Genomic DNA, 24348 nt, shown 5'->3' with positions numbered 1-24348 from the left:
GAACTCAGCTTAATCCCTGTAACAGGGGACCTGATCCTGCGATCAGACCTGCTAAAGTCCTAAGCTAGTCTGTACGGAGACCTATAGATGTGGGGAGGGAATCCCTACAAGTACTAAGGACTGGGAGGAATATGGGACACCTCCTAACAGAAATAGTAGCAGACAGACGAACAAACAAAATATATAGAACATAGAGGTCAGTAGACCAAGCAAACTAACAGAGCAAGACACAGAGCACAGGCTAGCTAGAAAGTAGATATACAATGAAGTCCAGCAAAGCCAGAAGGGCGGAGCAGGATTAAATAGGCCAACAAGGTCATGTGACCAGCAAAGGAAAAAAGACCTAAGAGCAAGGTTCTAACAGTACCCCCCCTTCTAAGAGGATCCTCCGGATCCCCTAGGACCAGGCTTATCAGGAAATCTCCTGTGAAACGCTCTGATAAGTCTGGACGCGGAAACATCATCCGACCTCACCCAAGAGTTATCCTCGGGACCGAAACCTTTCCACGCCACAAGATACTGCAAACTACCTCTATACCGTCTAGAGTTAAGGATGCGAGAAATTTCATATTCCCCGTCCTCCACCACCGGAGGAACAGAGGCAGAGGCGTCACAATCCGATACAACAGCTTTTTTCAACAGAGAGACATGAAATACCGGATTAATTCTCCAGGAGGTAGGAACCTCCAACCTAACAACATTGGTTGACAACCTGAAGCACCTTAAAGGGCCCTACAAACTTGGGACCCAATTTCTTTGAAGGAATCCTCAACCGCAGATTCCTAGAGGACAACCAAACCATGTCACCAACAGCGAACAAAACCTCCTGTCGTTTCCTATCAAAGTAGTCTTTAGATTTTCTGTTGGCCTCCTGAAGATTACCACGCACATCCGTCCAAACTCTCTCCAAATCACCGGAAAAATTCTCCTCCTCAGGCACGGCAGATCCCAACTTGGAGAACGACCCAAACGACGGATGTCTCCCAGAACAACAAAAAAAAGGCGAACAACCAGCAGAAGAAGATGTATGATCGTTCAGAGCAAATTCAGCAAGTGGCAGAAACTCAGACCACCCCTCTTGATTGTCTGCCACAAAACAACGCAAGAACTGCTCAACATCCTGGTTTTTCCTTTCTGTCTGGCCATTAGATTCAGGATGATATCCGGACGAGAACGACAAATGAATTCCCAACCTATCACAAAAGGCACGCCAAAAACGAGCCACGAACTGAGGACCCCTATCAGAAACAATGTCAGTAGGAACGCCATGAAGTCTGACAATTTCCTTGACAAAGGCCTTAGCGAGAGTTTTAGCGCAGGGCAGTTTGACGAAAGGGACCAAGTGACACATCTTGCTAAAACGGTCCACGACCACCCAGATGACAGTAAAACCCTCAGAGGGGGGAAGGTCAGTTATAAAGTCCATAGCCAAATGTGTCCAAGGAGCACTGGGAACCTCCAAAGGACAAAGCAACCCCGCAGCAGGAGTATGTGAGGACTTAGATCTAGCACATATAGTACATTGACGCACCCACTTAATGACTTCCTTCTGCCATCCAGGCCACCAAAAACTGCGACCCACCAGTCTCTTGGTCTCAGAGATTCCGGGATGACCTGCCAACCGAGATTCGTGACACTCAACGAACAAATCTCTCCTAAAAGTCCCAGGCACAAACAACCTCCCATGAGGAGTGTTAGAAGGGGCATTCTCCTGTGCTTTAAGAATCTCATTTTCCAAAACGGAGTCCAAAGCAGCTATCACAACACCTTCTTGTAAAATGTTCTCCTCTTTCTCAGCACCGACTATGGGAGAAAAACTGCGAGACAAGGCATCCGCCTTAACATTCTTAGTACCAGGGATGTAAGTAACGGAGAAATTAAACCGCGAGAAAAACAGTGCCCACCTAGCCTGACGGGCATTCAGGCGCTTGGCAGCATCAAGATATATCAGATTTTTATGATCCGTAAGAACCTGAACGGGAAATTCCGCACCTTCCAAGAAGTGGCGCCAGTGTTCAAATGCGAGTTTAATAGCCAATAATTCCCGATTACCAATATCGTAATTCAGTTCAGTCTCCGAAAATTTTTTTGAAAAAAAGGCACAGGGATGTACTCCATCCCCGTTATCCTGAGACAATACTGCGCCAACCCCCACAGAGGAAGCATCAACCTCACCCAAAAATGGCCTAGTAACATCAGGCTGCATAAGGATGGGAGCAGAGGTGAACCTCTCCTTGAGATACACAAAAGCTTCAATGGCCTCAGAAGACCACTGAACCGCATCAGCACCTTTCCTGGTGAGATCAGTCAGAGGTTTGACAATACTAGAAAATTTTTTTATGAATTTTCTATAGTAATTGGCGAAACCCAAAAACCTCTGTATCGATTTCAAACCAATAGGCCTAGGCCATTCCTGCACAGCCTGAACCTTAACCGGATCCATCTCAAAACCTTTGCTGGAGATAATGTAGCCCAAAAAACTAATTCTCTGTACAGCGAACTCACATTTCTCCAGCTTAGCAAAAAGCGAATTGTCCATTAATAACTGTAATACCTCACGCACGCTCCGCCAATGAGACTCCAGATCTGACGAATAAATCAAAATGTCATCCAAATACACAACCACATTTTTACCGATCAAAGGTCTCAGGATGTCATTAATCAGATTCTGAAAAAATGCAGGAGCATTAGTAAGACCAAAAGGCATAACCAGATTCTCAAAATGACCCACAGGAGTGTTAAAAGCAGTCTTCCATTCATCACCCTCCTTCATGCGCAACAGATTGTATGCCCCCTTAAGGTCAATTTTAGAGAACCACTTGGCCCCCAATAACTGGTTAAACAGATCAGGAATCAATGGCAGTGGGTAAGGATTGCGTACAGTAATTTTGTTAATCTCACGAAAATCCAGACAAGGACGTAAACCGCCGTCCTTTTTTTTTACAAAAAAAAATCCAACCGCCACAGGAGACTTAGAGGGCCTAATGTGACCGGCGGCCAAACTTGTCTGTATGTATTCCTCCAAAGCCTTCCTCTCAGGAATAGTAAGGTTAAATAAACGACTTTTAGGAAGAGTCGCTCCAGGGACAAATTCAATAGAACAATCATAGTCTCTATGGGGAGGCAAAACCTGCGATTCTTTCTCAGAAAAAACTCTCCAAAAATCCTGAATAGGAACAGGCAATTCTCCCCTATCCAAAGCTGCAATACGCCCGTTACAACACTTGTCATAACATTTATGGCTCCAGGATTTAATTTCATTGGTAGACCAATCCAGTACAGGATTGTGAAATTTTAACCAGGGCAATCCCAATATTACTGGAGAAGGCAAGTTATTCAACACTACCAAATCCAATTTCTCATGGTGAACACCATTAATAGTGAGAGGAAATTCACTGACCTTGAGAGTAATATTCTTCAAAGAGGAGCCATCCACAGAAACCACAGCAATGGGGGATGATAAAGGTTCAGGTTTTAAATTGAGTCTTTCCACGAATCCCCCATCAATTACATTCAGTGTAGACCCGCAATCAACAAACACCCGAAATTCCATTAATTTTTTCTGAGCAATCGTGGAAGCAGCTAAAAATATACCCTTGGAATTTAAACAGGCAATACGGGCGTGACTGACCATTTTTTTTTCTTTCTTCATACGAAGCTCACAGCCTTTAATCAAATGACCAGATTTTCCGCAATAGAAACACAAGCCTTCAGAAAATCGACGATGTTTTTCTTGAGAGCGAGGTGCCACCGATCCAATCTCCATCGGTTCACCACTGTTAGCACACACATTCTCATAACCAGAAACTGACATAGCAGAGGATTTGCTCTCATTAACCCTTGCACGCAGTCTTCTATCCACCCGTATAGCTAATTGCATAGCCTGTTGCAAATCTTCAGGTGTAGGATAAGCAATTAGCAGGTCTTTAACCCTTTCACTGAGCCCAGCAAGAAATAGACTTTTCAGAGCAGAATCGTTCCACCCTGTTTGAGTAGACCAACGACGGAAATGAGTACAATATTTTTCCACATTACCTGATCCTTGTTTTAAACGTCTCAACTCAGTCTCAGCTGATGCGACACGGTCAGGATCATCATATAATAGTCCCAAAGCAGAAAAAAAACTATCCACTGATCTGAAGCATGAATCACTAGGTTGCAAAGAAAAGGCCCACTCCTGAGGCTCTTTGCGCAAAAGTGACATTATGAACCCTACGCGCTGGGATTCATCCCCAGAGGACTTAGGTCTCAAACGAAAATACAATAAGCAAGCATTTTTAAATGAAAAAAATTCTCGGTGTTCACCAAAAAATAAATCCGGCAAACATACCTTAGGCTCCAAGAAATGTGCTCCAGGACAGTTACTCACGTGCTGACGGAGCTCGGCCACCTCCAGAGAGAGTCCCTGCAGGCGATGAACCAAATCCTGAACCGACACCATGATGGAACAGAAAAATCTTTCCTTAGAGAATTTGCTGGCTGGACTTACTGTTATGTTCTGCTACCAGAGCTAAGGAAAGAGAGGAGATCTGTCCCTACGATAGAACTCAGCTTAATCCCTACGATGTAACAGGGGACCTGATCCTGCGATCAGACCTGCTAAAGTCCTAAGCTAGTCTGTACGGAGACCTATAGATGTGGGGAGGGAATCCCTACAAGTACTAAGGACTGGGAGGAATATGGGACACCTCCTAACAGAAATAGTAGCAGACAGACAAACAAACAAAATATATAGAACATAGAGGTCAGTAGACCAAGCAAACTAACAGAGCAAGACACAGAGCACAGGCTAGCTAGAAAGTAGATATACAATGAAGTCCAGCAAAGCCAGAAGGGCGGAGCAGGATTAAATAGGCCAACAAGGTCATGTGACCAGCAAAGGAAAAAAGACCTAAGAGCAAGGTTCTAACACACTTAGCTTGAGAAGACACCAGAGAGATAACACCAACTTTCCTCCAAGGGCAGCAGAAAAGAAACTAGCCAACTACTAGTGCTCCAAGCCTACACAGAGGTACATAGAACTATCACCGGTGCCTCTCTGGAGAAACAGAGTTTTTAACTACCAAGCAAGGGTGTGTCATTCAGCAGCAGAATGTGGAGGTAGCCTCTGGGTCCTAAAGGAAGAAGGATATAACAATACTAAAAGATCAGAGGATCAAAAAGGCGTCTGCAATGCCAAGCGCAGTGACCTTCCGCAGCCATCTCCAGAGCAACTGTCTGTCACACCTGACACTCCTCTGACACTATGTGAGGCCCATTATACTGTATGGAGGACTATGTGGGGCCATTATATTGTATGGAGGACTATGTGGGGCCCATTGTACTGTATGGAGGACTATGTGGGGCCCATTATTCTGTATGGAGGACTATGTGAGGTCCGTTATTCTGAATGGAGGACTATGTGGGGCCCATTGTACTGTACACTGGTTGGCCCAAGATTTAGTCCAAGTTTTTCATTTTGGCCCTCTGTGTGTTTAAGTTTTACATCCCCACTTTAGAAAATGACAGATCCTACTAAATGAAAGCAAACAGAGGTTTTGATACAGGAAGTATATTTATTGGGAACAGATCATTTTAGAAAATAAATTTAAAAAAAAGCTAAGAACTTGATTTCTACTTCTAAAAAAAAAAAAAAGTCTGAACTAAAAAATGTCCTCATTCCTGAAAATACAAAAAATAGCTCACATTTATCTTAAGCGCTAAACTCCAGCATTCAGGGGCAAAACATTAAAATTGGTTTGTCCTGCACATTTCCAGTCATCGTTCTGGCTTAAGATGAGGATTGTCAAAGATTTAACAAGTCTGGCACCATTAAAAGCTGCGAAGGAACCTCATATAAAGGGAGCAGCGAGCGATTTACAAGAAGCCCACCATTCTTACGCTGTATCCCAGAACAACTCTGTGCACACAAGTCTCCAGCCAGAACCTTTCCCTGCACCACCAGCTGATTCACAGCAGACTACGTCTCACATCTCCTCGAGAGGTCTCGGAGCCATGCAGCCAGCCATAATGAATTATAATCCGGGGTGTGAATAAGCCGAGCCTCAATGAAGATCTTCTAACTCCCGAATACTGATGTTTCTCTATCCCACAGAAGAGGCCTGAGCACGGATCAATGGAAATGTCAGACCTGGAGAGCGAGGATATCTGAGCCCGTCACCATTCTGGACTGCACTTCAATTATTACAAATGTGAGGTCCAGAGAAGCACCTCTGCCTAAAATCACTTCCCTCTTCCGCCTGAGTGTGTAAGCTTCTGCCCAGCACTGAAAGGGTTTCTGACTGTGACATAATGAAATAGAAATACTCACGCAATCCTCTGGTGGTTAGTCAGCCCTATGGCAAGAATTTACATGAGTTTGCAAATTGCAATAATTACATTTTTACTTAATATGAAAAGGTCACGTTACGCAAATTGCAAAAGTGCCACAACAGATTTATGAGGCCGCAGAACTGTGCAGTAATGTATAGAAACAGCACCGCCCTTGTCTGTGGATTGTGTCTGGTACAGCATGTTATCCAGGTTAGGCCTCAATCACACATACGATTTTCTCACGTACGAGAAAAACAGACCGATTATTTTGTTCAGTTTGATGAGAGCATGGTCCGAGTGGCATCAATTTTTCTCGTGCGTGGAGGAAATAAAAAAAGTTTCTCCACCTTCTCCTTTCTGACAGTCTGTGAAAATTGGACTGCACTTGGATGTCATCCGAGTGCAGTCAATTTGTTTTTTTTATTCACAGGCTCAGACTTACATTGCTGATTTTGATCTGACCCTCGGATCAAAATCTAAACATGTCTCCGCGATTTTTCATGGACTGCTTTTTCCACGAAAAATCACAGACATCTGAATGGCCCCATAGACTATCACAGGTACGAATGCTATCCGTCAAAACCAGATATGGCACTTGTACGCGAAAATCGTCTGTCTGAATGAGGACCTAAGGTAAGTGAGTCTGAGAAGCCATGCTTTTCTAATCTTATTCATGACCACCGCTCACTTCTTTGGTCTATGGACGCAGTGGTTACACATGGAGTCCTGGTCACGAGTGCGCACTACAGATTCGGTCACAGGGGCGCGGCAGCCCCACTCTCCGGGTTGGAGCAGGTCACAGCAGTGGGACAGGTGAAAATCCTGTGGACAGGTGATAAACGTTTTTCGTGGTTTACAGAACAATTCTATGGCTTTCTTTTTTCTTTCCGAGGGAAATGTTGTTTTTATCCCCTTTCAGAGCTTGTCTGGATGGGATTAGGATGGAGTATGTACTGGTTTTTTTGGGGGCATTTATTTTTTTTTTTGCTGTCTGGTTAACATAAAAGTGACACGAATGCCTTTTTACATTACATCAGACTTTCAGTAATCGACAATAGACTTTTTTTTTTTACATTTCTTCCAAATATTTTAAGAATGACCTCAGCAATTCTGCCAGATCGACTACAGTGGAAGAAAACGTATGAGTAATGCTTGGAAAGAATGTCTCCCCCAAAGCAAAACCAGGTAAATATATAACTCCGGATTAATCAATGATCTTTCTACAAGTATCTGAGAAAGGCAGGAACAAATGGGAGACGGGTACATTTTTCCGGAGAAGTCAAATCTGTACAACTTAAAAAAAAGACAAGCCAGCGTTAGGCTATGAGCACATGTTGAGTATTTGCAGCAGATTTTTCTGCAGCCAAAAGCCATAGTCTGTGCTGTGCCGAAATCAGATTTGGGCATCCCAGAGGTGATGCTCCTGCACCATGCTCAGCTGCACGGTGTCCAAGGAATTTTGGAAAGGGAATATTAACTATTGCCACCATAATAAACTATGAAGAAAAACAGGAAATAGATGGGGATTGTATAAACGGATCAGACTTCCCCGCTGTATTGGATCTCCATAGATGTAAAAGATATCAGTATTTCTGTAGGAAGCAACGTAACAGATTAAACAAAAAAAAAAGGGACAATCGAGAAGGAAAATCCGGTATATGCAGGAGAAATGTAGTCATAGAGGAGGATACTGCTGGTTGTAGTAATACACTCAAAAATTACTCAAAGTACTTAAAGGGGTATTCCCATCTCCAAGATCCTATCCCAATATGTAGTAGGTGGAATAATAATAATATTAGCAAATACCTCCAATTAGAAATGTAGTATGTTTTTTCTGATTCGCTGTGTCTCTTTGGCTATGTGCCCACGTTGCATTTATGAAGCAGAAAATTTCTGCTGCATAAATGCAAGTCCTCTCCCGGAAAAACGCATGCGGAATTCCGCACGCGTTTATCGCGCATTTTTCGCGCGTTTATCCCGCGTTTTCCACATGCGGAATTGCCTTGCGTTTTTTATGCATTGGACAAAGGCAATTCCGCTTGCGGAAACGCAAAATTAAATGACATGCTGCGGATTTTTGAACGCGGCATAAACGCTGCGGAAAAATCCGCAGCATGTGCATAGAACTTGCGGAATCCCATTGGGGACCATGGGGTGCGGATATACATGCGTTTTTCAAGCGTTTACGCTGCGGAAATTCCGCAGCATATACGCTTGAAAAATGCTACGTGGGCACACAGCCTTTCCTCATGTGCAGGCATCGCAGGACCTTAGGTATCCATGGGTACGTCCACTGATATAGTGACAGTTAGTTAGCTGCTAGTGGTCGTAACCATGGATACCTAAGGTCCTGCAATGCCTGCACATGAGGAAAGAGACACAGCGAATCATAAATACTATACTACATTTCTAATTGTATATATTTGCTAATATTATTATTATTCCACCTACTACATATTGGGATAGGATCTTGGAGATGGGAATACCCCTTTAAGTAACTGTTCAGTAATTAAAATTGATATACAAGTCAGTGCCATTGGCCAGGGCCCCACTATCAGTATTTGGTCAGTATTCGGTCAGTATTTTTTCTCAGGAGCGGAAGCCAAAACCAGGTGAGGAACAATCAGAGAAAAGGTATAATAGAAACAAGTCACCAATTCTGCAGTTATCACCCACTCCTGGTTTTGGCTCCCACTCCTGAGAAAAAATACTGACCAAATACTGACCAGATACGGATAGTGGAGCCGTGGCCTTAAGTGATACCGACTTTTCCCCTCTGGTGCTTGTTGTGTGACTGCATTTTAGAGGATGTCTATCAGGGAAGATCTGTGATCTGTGACTATAGCTTAGCTGCAGTACCTACAGGGATACTAAGGTAGTCTGAGACACACCTCCTGTCCTGATTGGTCCAGGCTGCTGTTTTCTCCCTCCTTCCACTACAGCTCTGCCTCCTCAGATTGGCTGCTGTGTTTAGAGACAAGCCCACCACAGACTACTACGGCAAGGACAGAATTACATAAACACCTGAAGAACGTAACCAATTTTCTTTTGAAGTGCTTTAATTTTTTTCTTTTCTTCTAAGGGCTCGTGTACACGACCGATGTTCTCATACGAGTGCCACCTGTGGTGTTCATGGCTAGCATTTCTACCTATGATATTTTATGGGGCTATGTACATGTCTTGATTTTTTACTCGGACAGAGTAGTCTGTGGAAAAAATCGTATATGTCCGATTTTGATCGGAGTGTTGCATCAAAATCGCCAATGCAAGTCTATGGGTCCGTGGAAAAAAAAAATCGGACTGCACTCGGATACCATCTAAGTGTGATCTGATTTTTATGGACTGATCGAATGGAGGAAATGCCACTGTAGTCAAACTCTGATCAGGATTATCGGACCGTTTTTCTCGGATGTGGAGATACAGCCGTATGAAGGCTTAATTCTGATTGAACAAATTGTAGTTTTGAATGAGAACATTAATTTTACTATATAAAAAAAAATTCCAAGTAATATGAAAAATGAAAAAAACCACAATTCGCCATTGTAATATTAGGTTTAGTTTTTACAACATTCATTATGCTTAATATATTGCAGCAATCATATTATATAGCACAGTGTACTTACAATTGCTCATTTTGCCTTTCTACCCAGCTAATTCTTCTGTTTTCTCTTTGTAGAAACAGGAAGTCTCTTGTCCCTGCAAAAATCATTCCTCTCTTCATCTCCTGACGCAGCTGCTCCCTCCTTCTGACTTATGACTCATACAGGAAAAATTTACCTCCTGTTTCTACATAGAGCTTAGAAGGGTTCAGCTAGTCAGTTTTTAATCACGTGATATCAGAGACCTAATGGAAAACAGAAGAATTAGCTGGGTAGAAAGGCAAAATGAGCAATTGTAAGTACACAGTGCTATATAATATGATTGCAATATATTAAAATGATAAACATTTTGATGGGAGTGTTTCTTTAATTAACAAATTTTTTTGGACCTGATGCGGCTGGTGTACTTGCTTTGAAAATCCAATTTAGAATGGCTGTATACTCCTGAAGTAAAAATAAACATTTTATTTTGCTTTTTATTCTCCAAGATAGACCGGTAATTTGCTTATTTTAATATTAGGCAGGGGAACTTTCAAAAACGATTATTCAGCCATTCTGCCGTGATTTTCAAAATAAGTAACCAAGTCTCCTCAGGTCTAAGCGATCTATTTAACCCCTTTCTGAAATTTGTGGTAATAGTACGTCCCTGTGCCCTGGACCTATTGGACCAGGGACGCCCTATTACGCATGCTGTCATCGCACCCACACTCAAGTGGCGCAGTTACAGCTGACACCCGATGCTATGTGCCAGGAGCGGTCCCGCACCGATCCCGGCACATTAATACCCGCAACGCTGCAATCGAAGTCGATCGCAGCATTGCCGGGACAAGGGGAGGTAAGCGCCGATACTCACCTCCTCTCCGAGGTCCCGCAGTGTCTGTGGCCGGGTGCCAGAGGTTGTCATGGCAACATCCGGGTCACCAGGAGGTAGGAAGTTACCTTGGTCATGCACAGTGCACGATCAAAGTAACTTCTCCCTCTGCAGCTGTGACAGGCTGCATAGCACAGGGATGGTGCTGCATTCCGGGATGGTGCTGCATTCCTGTGCTATACAGGCGATCTGAATGTAAAAAGTGAAAGTCCCATAGTGGGACAATGTGTAAAAGTTCAAAATGTGTAAGAAAGTGAAAAAAAAAAAAATAAATAAATTGTAAACATATAAAAAAAAAATGAAACAAATAATCCCCAAAAAATAAAGATATAATGTACCCATCAATAAATATTATTATGAAAAAACAAAACAAAAAAAAAACAATAAAAGTACACATATTTAGTATCGCCGCATCCGGAACGACCTGACCTATAAAACTGTCCCACTAGTTAACCCCTTTAGTGAACACGGTAAAAAGCAAAAAATGGTGCTTTATCATCATACCGCCAAACAAAAAATGGAATAAAACGCAATTAAAAAAAAGCTAATGTAAAATGGTGCCGCTGAAAAAGTCATGTCCCGCAAAAAACAGGCCACCATACAGCTACATCAGCAGAAAAATAACAAAGTTATAGCTCTCAGAATAAAGCGATGCAAAAAAAATATTTTTTTCTATAAAATAGCTTTTATTGTGTAAAAGCGCCAAAACATAAAAAAAAAATATATAAATGGGGTATCGCTGTAAACGTATTGACCCAAAGAATAAAGCTGCCTTATCAATTTTACCACACGCGGAACAGCATAAAAAAAAAATCCTGAATTGTTGGTTTTTGTTAATTCTGCCTCCCAAAAATCGGAATAGAAAGTGATCAAAAAATGTCACGTGCCTGAAAATGGTACCAATAAAAACGTCAACTTGTCCCGCAAAAAATAAGCCATCACATGACTCTGTCGACCGAAATCTGGAAAAATTATAGCTCTCAAAATATGGCGATGCAAAAACTAGATTTTGCAAAAAAAAAAAAGGGGGGCTTTTTTAGTGCGTGACAGCTGTCAGTCATAAAAACCCGATATGAATCTGGTGTCGCAGTAATCGCACCGACCCGAAGAATAAAGTTGCCTAATCACTTATACTGCACAAGGAATGGAGTAAAAAATAAGAGCTAGGGTTGGGGTTTGTATTAGGGTTTGGGTTGGGATTTTTTCAGAAGTAAAGAAAAAAAATGACGACGATATGGCGACTAGTGTTGAGCGCAAGTACTCGCTACTTGAGTTTGCATCGGGTGCTTGGGTATGCACCGAGTATAGCGGGTGCTCGAGTGATATGCTTGAGTCTCCGCCCCATATGTTTTGCAGCTGTTATACACCCCAAAAAACCTCGCGGGGATTGCCTGCCATGCATGAGTGATCCCCACATGTTTTTTTTTGGGTGTCTAATAACCGTGAAACATGTGGTGAGGGGACTCGAGCATGTCACTTGAGCACCCGTGATACTTGGTGCATACCTGAGTACCTGATGCAAAATCAAGTGGGGAGCACTTAAGACTAATGACAACTTATTCAATACGATGACCTAATGTTATCAAATTCTGTGTCGTACATCTGGGTTCAAAATGTTCACTATACCCCTTCAAAAATCCTTGAGGGGTGTAGTTTCCAAAATGGTGTCACTTGTGGGGGGTTTCCACTGTTTAGGCACATCAGGGGCACTCCAAATGCAACATTGTGTCTGCTAATTATTCAAGCAAATTTTACATTCAAAAAGTCAAATGGCGCTCCTTCCCTTCTGAACCCTGCCGTGCGCCCAAACAGTGGTTTTCCCCCATATATGGGGAATCGGCTTACTCAGGAGAAATTGCACTACAAATTGCATGGCACAATTTCTCCTGTTACCCTTATGAAAATGCAAAATTTGAGGCTGAAAAACATTTTTTGCGCCCAAGCAGTGGTTTTCCCCCTCATATGGGGTATCGGCTTACTCAGGAGGAATTGCATAACACATTTTGGGGTTCATTCTTTTATGATACCCTTGCAAAAATAAAAAAATGCAGTCTAAATTAACATTTTTGTGAAAAAAGTTAAACGTTCATTTTTTTATTCCACATTCCAAAAATTTCTGTGAAGCACCTGAAGGGTTAATAAAGTTCTTGAATGTGTTTTTGAGCACCTTGAGGGGAGAAGTTTTTAGAATGGTGTCACTTTTGGGTATTTTCAGTCATAAAGGCCCCTCAAAGCAACTTAAAATGTGATGTGGTCCCTAAAAAATGGTTTTGTAAATTTTGTTGGAAAAATGAGAAATCGCTGGTCAACTTTTAACCCTTATAGCTCCCTAACAAAAAAAAAAAAATTGGTTCCAAAATTGTGCTGATGTAAAGTAGACATGTGGGAAATGTTATTTATTAACTCTTTTGTGTGACATATCTCTCTGATTTAAGGGCATGAAAATTCAAAGTTTGAAAATTGCAAAATTTTCTAAATTTTCGCCAACTTTCCGTTTTTTTCACAAATAAACGCAAGTGATATCGAAGAAATGTTACCACAATCATGAAGTACAATATGTCACGAAAAAACAATCCCAGAATCAGAGGGATCCGTTGAAGCGTTCCAGAGTAATTACCTCATAAAGTGACAGTGGTCAGAACTGTAAAAATTGGCCTGGTCATTAACGTGCAAACCACCCTCGGGGGTAAAGGGGTTAATGATGCATGCAGTTTGTACTGTGAAATCTGATGACAGATCCACTTTGAAGCAAGGATCACTAAACCACCATTGAGAAATGTAAAATTATCAGGAAATTGGCAGAGTATAGACCTAAGCGAAGCATGGGAACGAGCTTTAGAACATACGTTACATTCATTTTATGTTTACAACCCCCATAATAACCATTAGGAAAAATATATGAAAATAAAGGATGTAAAATGCAGCTCTTCCACTTTCTGTTCTCCAGTTCTAGTCGAGTCACACAATGTTATGGGTATCCAGTCGTTTTCCCTGAGAAAGTCAGAACTTGCAGATATCAATAATGATAGTTTAGCCAACGGCCTTTGTAAATCCTGAGACTTATAAAGTGTTTAGCTTTCTTTCTCACAGTGGAACTTTAGCTTCCTTGCAACGTTAAAACATTTCCTTGAATTTATTTGACAGAGGTCACAATGACATTCAAATAGTTCAATCTACCAGAGTAGTCAAGGCTAATTAGGAAATACTTGCAGAACAGTTTGTCCTCCCTCTATTGTATATGTTACAAGGATAATAAAGAAATAAGGCTATGTTCACACTGCTGCTCGAGGCCCTTTCAGGAACCTCCGTCGGCAGTCCTGTCTTCGACAGCAAAAATAGCACAGCATGCAGTCTTATTCTTGCTGTCACAAAGAGGTGAACCTTGATGGAAATGGGGACCATGGGGTACCGCTTGGATCCATCATACTAACCCACTATCAAGGCTGTGGAGTCGGTAAACCAAACCCCCGATTCCGACTCCTCAATTTCCATGACATGAATCAGACTCCACGACTCCCTCATACATGGCTCATCTTTAAGTGATAAATTTACTGTAGCACAGATTCATCTCAGCTAAAAGTCTAGACCCTTAGATCAGGAATAGGACAGACATTTATAGGACATTTCATAACTTTCCCAAATTCTTATGAAAAATATTCCCCACAAACTGCATTGAATTACTGTACCCAATTTATTATATATTTTAGGAGTCGGTCCATTTAAAACCGACTTCACTAAAATGGGCTCCGACTCCACAGCCCTGCCCACTATGCAGATGTGAACAGAGCTCCATACTCCAGCCATCTCTCCTGATCACAGACCTTCGGAAGACTTTCTATTTAAACTAAAGGTGGATAAATGCTAAAAGACTAATCAGAAAATAAATCAGGTTTTTATGTTAAATGTATTTAAAATGAATCTGTCAGTGGGATCAACCCTCCTAAGCCGTCAATATGGGCATGTGGGTCATAAAAAGATTAATAAAATGATATTTTGATATCTAAGATCTGATATCCTATTCTTGAAAAATCCACATTTTTCTGTAAATGAGCTGTTAAGATCTATGGGCCGGGCATAGATCTCCCCAAGAGTCTACCTCTACAGCTTATTTATTTTCCATTACGAGAGCATACGTAGGTCATTGTGAAGGGAGACCGGCGGACAGTCCGTACATCGCTGTCCATACTCGGACCGAGTATCACAGACAATAGTAGGACCCACTGTGAATATGGCGTGTCGTTATTTAGTCTGACCACTGTCTGCACAATACAAAGCAAATGCAACAAATAGAAAACGTGTGGACAGTAACCGGAAATGGTTTACTTTATTACAGTTATGTTTTACTAATTAAAAATATGATTGTATTTTTAATCATTTAGTGCACATGATTTGTGGTGAATATCTAATATAGTATGGGTCAAAATGTGGAGCTGCTGATGGTTACTGCACTGATAAACTTAGGCCGGCTGAATGGCAGGAATGTTACACTGCATTTCCAATGGAGTAGCCATTGTCTCTGACAAAATTAGCAGTATGACAACATTTCCAGTCTTCAGTCTATGACGTCGGGGATGTCTATTTATTTATTTTACTCACTTATATAGCGCCATTAATTCCACAGCACTTTACAGACATTATTGGCACTGTCCCCATTGGGGCTCACAATCTAGATTCCCTATCAGGATGTCTTTGGAGTGTGGGAAGAAACCCGGAGAACCCGGAGGAGGAAACCCACACAAACACGGGAGAACATACAAACTCCTTGCAGATGTTGTCCTTGGTGGGTTTTGAAGCCAGGACCCAGCGCTGCAAGGCTGCAGTGCTAACCATTGAGCCACCATGCTGCCCACATCGGGGATGTCTATGATGAGAAACTTCTAAAGCAATGCATTAAAAAAGCCAACAGATGCCCCCACCCATGCCACAATAATTAGCTGCCTTTATGTTGCTCACATGGTGCAAAATAGATTTTAATAAAGCATAATAGACATCAACCATGTGGCGAAATGCCTTATGTACATTCAGGAGGTGTCCTGGACTTCCTCACACATGTCCCATTACTCGTAGACCCTTGTGGGTGCATCTACTGCTTATAACCTGCCATGTCAGTGCACGCACGTAACCACAATAGTCATTCGGTCATAAAAATAAGCCAAATATTTTGTAGGTCTTCTTTGTGCTGCCATAACCGCTCTGACCTGGTGAGAGAAGGATTTCGCAGTCCTGTGATATCTGGCACCAAGAAGATCGGAGCAGAGCCTATAAATCCTATAAATTGTGGGTTGCGGCCTCCATGAATTACAATGAAAATGTCAGGTGATTCGTACTACCCAAATTGTGGGCAGCAAGAATCCTGGTCTGGCTGCACGACTGGAGCCAGGTATATTATTCTCGGAAAATATACTTCAAAGATTTGGCAGGGACGCGCCAGACTAATCTGGTCTCCGGGCTCTTCGCAGCATCATTGCAGGTGATGACAGGTCTCTCCCTATGGCACCTGCAGCGGCGCTACGATCTTGAAGGTATATTTTTTCTGAAACACCTGACTGTAATTAATTATGCACCCACGGTTTGGCCAGCATGAATCGCCTGATATTTTCCCTCTGAACTTGTTTTCCAGCACATCCGACAGATGCTGAAGCAGACTGAGATCTAGGGAATATGGCAGCGAAGACAACACCTCAAACTCTATGTCATGTAACTCTACCCACTCCGCGACAATCTTTGTAGTGTGGCTGCACATTATCCTGCTGAAATAGGTCACTGCCATTAGAGAATACCATCGTCCTGAGTTTAATTGATCTGTACAATGGTTTGGTAGAAGATACCAGCATCCCCCATGGATGTCAAGTTTTCCCAGCAGAACATCACCCAGAGCATCACACATCTACCCACAGCAGATCCCAGTGACGTCTCTTCCCCGGAGAAGTGACACACCTGGTGATCCAAGTGATGTAAATGGAAATGTGATTCCTCAGGCTATGCTCACTTGTCTACTGTAGGCATTTTTTGCAAGGGAAAGTGGTTGACATGGATTTTCTGAGCAGTCAGAAGCTGGAAAGCTGCATACACAGCAATCTCCAATGCACCGTGTGAGCTGACCCCTTTCTATCATGGCCAACATTAGCCTTTTTTTTAGTATTTTTTGTTACAGTAGCTCTTCTGTGTGATCGGACCAGACAGGCTAGCCTTTACTCCACACAAGTATCAATGAGCATGTGGCACCCATGGCCTTTCTTGCCAACTCCTTGGTTGTCCTTCTTTGGACCTCTTTTGCTAAATGCTAAACTGCATACCAGGAACACCCCCACAAGACCTGCCATTTTAGAGATGATTTGAAATAGTCATCGAGTTATCACAATTTGTCCTTTGTTAGAACCAAAAGTCGCTCAGATCAATTTGTCCATCATTCTGATGCCAACACATCAGCAAGAAGCGACTGTTCACATGCCGCCTCATGCAGCCCACCTCCCACCCGCAGCATGAAGTAGCGGCTGACACTCCTGGCTTTGGCTTACAAATACTGATGTAAAATACTGACCAAATACTGAACGTGTGAACGTGGCCTTAGGGGGGGAAGTTGTGGATTAACGCCAAGAGAGTTGGGAGAGCCACAGCTCATGAACACACTTCAGACTCTCAGCAACAATAAATGAAAAAGCACTAAAATCGGTGTGTTGGTCATGTTGCCTTCCTCATGCTTGATAATTCCCCCAGACTGCTGGGGAGCATTGCAGGGCACGACATATAAATGAGGTCTTTTCCGTGAATGGGTGCGCTCAAGTGTCTATTACACACTTCCCACAGCAGAATTAGGCCGTCTTCTTCGACATTTACAACATTCATGGATTTCAATAGAAAACAATATAATCGCCGAATAATAAGCTCTTTTTGTGGCTTAACCCAAAGCTATTAGACAACCACAACATAATTTAATCAGGCCTCCGGATTATACAAAATATTGCATTAAAGGGGCACCACAGAGACGGAAGATAAGACGCCCATTGTAGCCGGGAATGAAGCCGACAACAACATACAATAGATCTGCACAAAAGTCATTTCACATATTCTCAGAATATGTCAACCAATAAGTAGATGCCCAGGGCTACGGCTGCCTACTCCATCTGGGATAAGGTACAGTAGGCACTGTATACTCCAGAATAAGTACCCGTTCCTCTATGGCCTGCCAACACAAACCACATGAATCATTCCCATTCATAACTCCTCTAACTACTGCAATAGGAAGAAAATAACGCCACAAGTAGGGACTGTAAAAGTCATTGGGGAAGATTTACTAAAACAGTCTAATTTTTAGCCCAAACAGCCTTAAAATAGACTAAATTCATCACCGTAGTTCAAGCTGGAGGATACATTTAGCAAATCTTTACGCTGTATGTGAACTAAGTTTACACCATTAGTAAGATAACTTTACACCAGAAATTAGATGTAATTTTTGTGCACCGTATCGCATCTTACATCACACCATTTCCATTCTAGGGTTAAGTTTCCAAGATGAGTTTTTGGTGAGTTTTTGACACTGTGTATTTTCGCTGTGCAAATAATGAGGCGTAAACTGACCTGCGGTGCGTGCTTCATGTCAACTTCTCTTGCAGGTACACAGTTTAAGGCTCATGAAGACCTTCGATTTTTGTGTACGAGTGCTATCCGTGATTTTTATGGATAGCACTTGTATCGATGCTGGTCTTTGGGGCCATTCACATTTCATCGGACCGAAAGATAAGCGGAAAATATCAGAGACAAGTCCAATTTTGATCCAAGAGTCGGATGAAAAATCATAAATGCAAGTCAATGGGTCCGTGGAAAAAAAATATCAGACTGCACTCTGATGACATCAGAGTGCAGCTGATTTTTACAGACTGGCAGAATGGAGAAGATGGAGAATTTTTTTTAAAAAAAGGTCTCCATGTACAAGAAAATCGCAGGACATTGGGATCAAACTCTGATCAGAATAATCGGTGCTATTTTGTCACACGCTTAAAAAATCGTCCATCTGCATGAGGTCTCATGTGCATCTTTTCTCCTAGGATTGCATCAGATGCAGAAAATCAGCAGGTAAAAACCACATATGCATTTTCAGTGCAGAAACACGGTAAAAATGCATTTAATCCACACATGACTGTATCAACAAAGTTTTGGCAAAGGCAAATTGCAGCAAGTATCAAAATTAAAGCAGTTTTATTTAAAACACGACACACGAACAAGAGACAAAAGCCACAAAAACACGATAAAGACATTTTAAAAACATGCATTCAAAAATGTAATGAAAAATGCAAGTAACCTAATTTAACTAATAGGTGCAAAAATGCATCAAATGCTCATCGTGGGAACGTAGCACGAGATCTAGCCCTCAAGGTGCAAAAAGTGTTTAAAACACAAAATAAATGTAGAGGAAAAAAAAAAACAGTGTCAAAGCGAAAATCCCCCAATACAATCTTCTAAATCTGCCTTTATGTTTTAAGCTCAACCCGCAGTAGGGCACAGCAAAGTGCTCAGGCGCGAGTTGGCGATGTCTCTACGCAGGTGAGAGATTTTGCAAGAGGCGTCATCCACATCAATCAGAGCAGGAGGACGCGATCAGAACCCGGGAGGAGGGATAGACGCCTCAACAAGGACACCTATCGGACCGGACCGGCAGGATTTACATAGAGAACGGGAGAATTTCAAAAAGGTTTTTGGGTGGTATACAGGGTGAGTTAGGGGGTTATATAAACATTTATCGAATGCAGCACAGGTGCTGAATAAGGTGATAGTCTTAGTTCAGACATGAAAAAGCTGGTGACAGGTTCCCTTTAAGTACAAAAACACATCCAAACACAGAACGGAAGTCTATGTGGTTCATGCATTTCGGAATTTATCCTTCGTCATCACCTCCAGTACTTTAGATGCATGAACCCTAAAAACAGCTTGTGGGAGGTCACATTATATGCGTCACATGACACGACGACGTTAAATTATACCTTTCCAGAAATATCTGAAGATGCAATGGTTTAAAGATATAGATATAAACAGTGACACAAAAATAGAAATGTTGTAAACTATACTCTACCTCTTTCTGTAGTAGATCCATCAACTGATCTCTGTTTCTTGTAATTCCAAGGGTGCATGGGGCTCACAATCTAAAACAAAGCAAAAAATACATGAATGAATATGAAATCATCACCTCAACCATATGCTTGCTCAGAGACCGCTCATTGTGCTCCTCTGTCAGTATTATATTCAAAGTCTGTGACTGTTTTCTCTGAATTTTCGAAAACAAAGCGCAAGAGTAGGGAATGTTCTAAAAGAATAAAATAAGCATTATACAGCAGGTAAATCCATCAGTGAGGACGTCCATTACTCCAATAACTGTCCTCAGCGGTCACGTACCACACATGCAAACATCATCGATGAGCCAGGTGATTGGTGACGCTTGTATATGAATGATGTACAGGATGTAATCATGGCCAAAATGGACGACCAAAATCACAAGGGATATAACTAGTAAGTAATTTCTTTATTTTAGAAAATGCACTATTCTTCAACTGTTTTTTTTTTTTAAGTCCCCAAAAATACACACAAACCTGTGACCGTCCCACAGAATTACTATATATGGCAGTACTATAGTATTACAGTGCATAGTGAAAATCTTCGTTTCCTTTGAAGGTCAGTGTGTCAGAACTGGAAGTGTTTGTAATAATACAAAACTCAGCTCTGCTGTGTCTCTACACAGTAGCTGCAGAGATCAGTGAAGTGAGCAAGGAGTTTTTTTTTTTTCTCCCTTGTGTGTTGCTGCATGCTTATGATTGGTCAACCTCATGCAGTAGAAGAAGTACACTCCCCAGAAACAGAATTCGGTTAATGCCCAGTTGAAGTATAACAAATTATAACCTATACTTTAAAAGTTAATACCTCTGCAACTTAAAGGAGAAATTATAAAATAAAAACTAAGTTTCACTCAGCTCTGCAGCCACTATTCCATGGCCAGTTTAACATGCTCAAGCTGGTGAAATGTCCTCTATAAAGCCCCATCGTGGATGTATCAGTCATGAAGTGGGTTGAATGTGTGGATTGGGCTCAGGAACTTGGCAACTGGCTGTTAACCATTTAAACGCCACTGTCAATCTTTTGAATGTTCGTATGTACCACTTTCCACCGGCTCCCCGTATAAGGGACCACTTATCCCCTATTAAAAATAATGTAAGTTAAAAAGGTAAAATAAAACAAACATATCTGGTATCGCTAAGTCCATAAAAATCCAGACTATCAAAACATAAACTGCAATTAACCCGTACAGTAAAAACTGAAAAGAGAAAAAAAAACAAACACAGATTTACAGTTTTCAGGAACCATACGTCCATAAAAAATATATAGTATAATGTGATCAAAACATCATATCTACCCCAAAATGGTATCAGTAAAAACATCAGCTTCCACACAGCTCCATCAACTAAAAAATTAAAATGTTACAGGTCTTGGAAGATGACGACAGAAAACTATTTTTTTTATTATTATTATTACAAACGTCTGATTTTTTTTCAACGCTCAAATGAAAAAAAAAAAAATTCTATGCAGGTTTGGTATTGCTGTTATTGTGCTGACCTGGAGAATAATTTTACTAGGTCATTATTACCGCACAATGAATACCATTAAAAAAAAAAAACACATGAAATTATGGCGGAATTACATTTTTTTTCCCCATTTTAGCCCACTTGGAATTGTTGTTCTAATTTTTCAGTACATTGAATGGTAAAATTAATGGTATCATGCAAAGCTACAACTTGTCCCACAGAAAAACAAGCCCTCATATGGCAATTTTGACAGAAAAATAAAATTATGGCTCTTAGAGGATGGGAAGTAAAAAACTAGGGCAAAAATGAAAGACTGTAACGCCTATTTTTTCAACTGTGTGTGTACTGACCAAGCAATGTTGGAATCAAGTACAACTGATTAAAGAAGCACTCCTCCTCCTCCCATTAAAGTTTTTATCCTCTTAATATATTGCAATCATCATATTATAAAGCACCGTGTACTTACAATTGCTCATTTTGCCCTTTTACCCAGTTAACTCTACTGTTTTCCATTAGGTCAATGACTTCATGCGATTAATAACTGACTAGCTGAATCCTTCTAAGTTCTATGTAGAAACAGGAGGTTAATTTTCCCTGTACGAGTCATAAGTCACTGCAAAAGTCCCTGGTACAGGGAGAAGCGGAGCAGTTGGGTCAGGAGTTGAAGAGGGGAATGATAAATGCAGGGACAAAAGATTTTCTTTGTCTACATGGAGCAGAGAAAAGAGAATAATTAACGGTGTAGAAGGGCAAAGTGAGCAATTGTAAGTACACAGTGCTGTATAATATGATGATTCCAATCTATTAAGAGGATAAAAACGTTGATGGGAGGAGGAATGCTTCTTTCAAGACATTTGCTGTCATCTTTTATTAAAGGGGATTTGCAATCACTTGCTGAATAGAAAAGATCCAATTGGTCATGCCAAGTTCAGCACCTCATGTCGAGCCGTGATCTGCATCACAGCCCATTCACTTGAATGTAGCAGAGTTGCAAATGGGTTTCTGTCACTTAGATCATGTGATTGGCACACGTCTCAGATGTCAAGTATTTTTCCTAATAAACTGTCCTGTTTTTGTACATGAGGAATGAAACTACTTCTGACCACTATATGACTTGCATCCTGCATTGTCACCAGTTTAGCCCTCTGCAGGCTCTATCTGTTAATTTGCAATTCATTTTGAAATGGGAGGAGGAATTTTGCAGCTGTGATATCTGCCATACACAGCACAGAACACAGATGATTCCCGCCCTTCATTCTTTTTTTTAGGTCACAGAGATAAGCAGCAGCATGGATGATACAGTATTGAGCTGTGTAGATGTGAATCCAGAATCCCATCTACTTTGCTAGAATTGTATGACGCTGCGTCTATGGCACATCAAAAATAGGCCAAAAACTCATTGGGAGCACAAAGCCTAACTCTTTAAATACATTAAGATAACACTGCTGCACCTGTACAATCAATATCCCTGTGCAGGTCCACATCACCCGGGAAGAGAAGGAGATTACAATGGGCCTCCTGTCTTCAGGTGGGCTGCATTGATGGCACACAGCCAATATGAATTATGACAAGCAGCAATCACTAAATCTACAATATCTTCATGCAAAAAGGTAACAATTTGCTTGTATAATGCAATTGTGGGAAAACACTGTTTATAGTGGGTCCACACATTAAGCTTGTGCCATTTTTTTAACTGCAGTTTTTTTAAAATTGAGGCAAAATCGCACTGATTTCTGAAAACTTCAAAAGAAAAAAAAAAGTAAAACCATTGCGGGCACAATGTGTGAACTCACCCATAAACCTAATTTTAGGGTGATAAATTAAAATACCCAAAACTGGACTTTTAATGTGGTTGTGTATGGCAGGAAACTTAGATTGTAAACTCTAAATAGAGGGTAACTCGCTGTGGAGGGATTAGACGATGCCTCCTCCTTCTCCCATCTCTCAATAAGGGAAAATACAAGAAAAATATAATTAATAGAATCAAAGCGAAAAAAGCAGATGAAGGTAGTTTCTCCAGGAGGGAAATTATTATATTTTGGAAAACTACCGTATTTTTCGGGCTATAAGACGCACCGAACCATAAGATGCACCTAGGTTTTAAAGGAGGAAAATAGAAAAAAAAAATTAAGCAAAAAATTCTGTTAATATCCCCCATCCTCGTATATATGGCCCCCTCATCACTCTTCCTGGTATGTATGACACCCTTCATCCTTTTATGTATGGCCCCCCCCTCACACCCATACTGGTATGTATGGTACCTTCATTCCTCTTCCTGGTATGTATGGCACTCTTCATCCCTGTATGTATGGCCCCCCTCATCCTGGTATGTATGGCCCCCCTTCATCCCTGTATGTATAGCCCCCCTCATCGTGGTATGTATGGCACCCTTCATCCATGTATGTATGGCCCCCTCATCCTGGTATGCTTGGCACCCCCTGATCCCCGTCACGCTGCACAGAAAAAAAATAAACAATTATACTAACCTCCTCTCTCCTCCAGGGCTGTGTCCAGCTCTGTGCCGGAATAGTCACCGCTCCCCACGCCCGGACTACGTGCGTAGGGAGCAGTGACCATTCATTCTCCCTAATAGCGAGCACACTGTAGCTGCAGCGCGGCTCCTGCTGCGCTCGGCTTTCAGTGTGCCCGCTATTAAAGACCATGAATATTCACCGCTCCCAATGAGCATTCCTAGGAAATACAGAATCAATATATGGTGCTATATGGAACAAAGCCTTAAAGAGAACCTGTCATCATGATTTAAAGGGGTTGTCCACTACTTGGACAAACCCTTCTTGGCCCCGACAAAATAAAAAAGCCTATACTCATCGCGGTGTCGGCACTGCTGTCCTTGGAGTTCCCATGCCAAACATTTAGATCAAGAAGGGGTTGTCCTAGTAGTGGCTAACTCCTTTAACTTGTTAAAGTAAAGGTAAGGCCAAGATGGCCCTGTTATATTGATTTAATGGATACCTGTAGAGAAAAAATCCATAGCCTG

General features: G+C 41.6%; 1 protein-coding gene across 2 annotated transcripts in view; it reads right to left on the bottom strand.

Moving 5' to 3' along the window:
• ARHGEF28 (Rho guanine nucleotide exchange factor 28) overlaps nucleotides 1–24348 on the bottom strand; it is a 254074-nt gene that overhangs the window by 107103 nt on the left and 122623 nt on the right. For both annotated transcript variants that reach the window (XM_073679786.1, XM_073679797.1), the window contains exon 7: nucleotides 19850–19919. In XM_073679786.1, the coding sequence (XP_073535887.1) occupies nucleotides 19850–19919 (70 nt within the window). The remainder of the gene's footprint in view (nucleotides 1–19849; nucleotides 19920–24348) is intronic.

The sequence above is a fragment of the Phyllobates terribilis genome, unplaced genomic scaffold (assembly GCF_046119375.1).
Source record: "Phyllobates terribilis strain yellow unplaced genomic scaffold, ASM4611937v1 Scaffold_1__5_contigs__length_1240528914, whole genome shotgun sequence".
Taxonomy (NCBI): domain Eukaryota; kingdom Metazoa; phylum Chordata; class Amphibia; order Anura; family Dendrobatidae; genus Phyllobates; species Phyllobates terribilis.
Note: the sequence above shows the minus strand (reverse complement) of the source record. Positions and strands in the feature narration are given on the sequence as shown.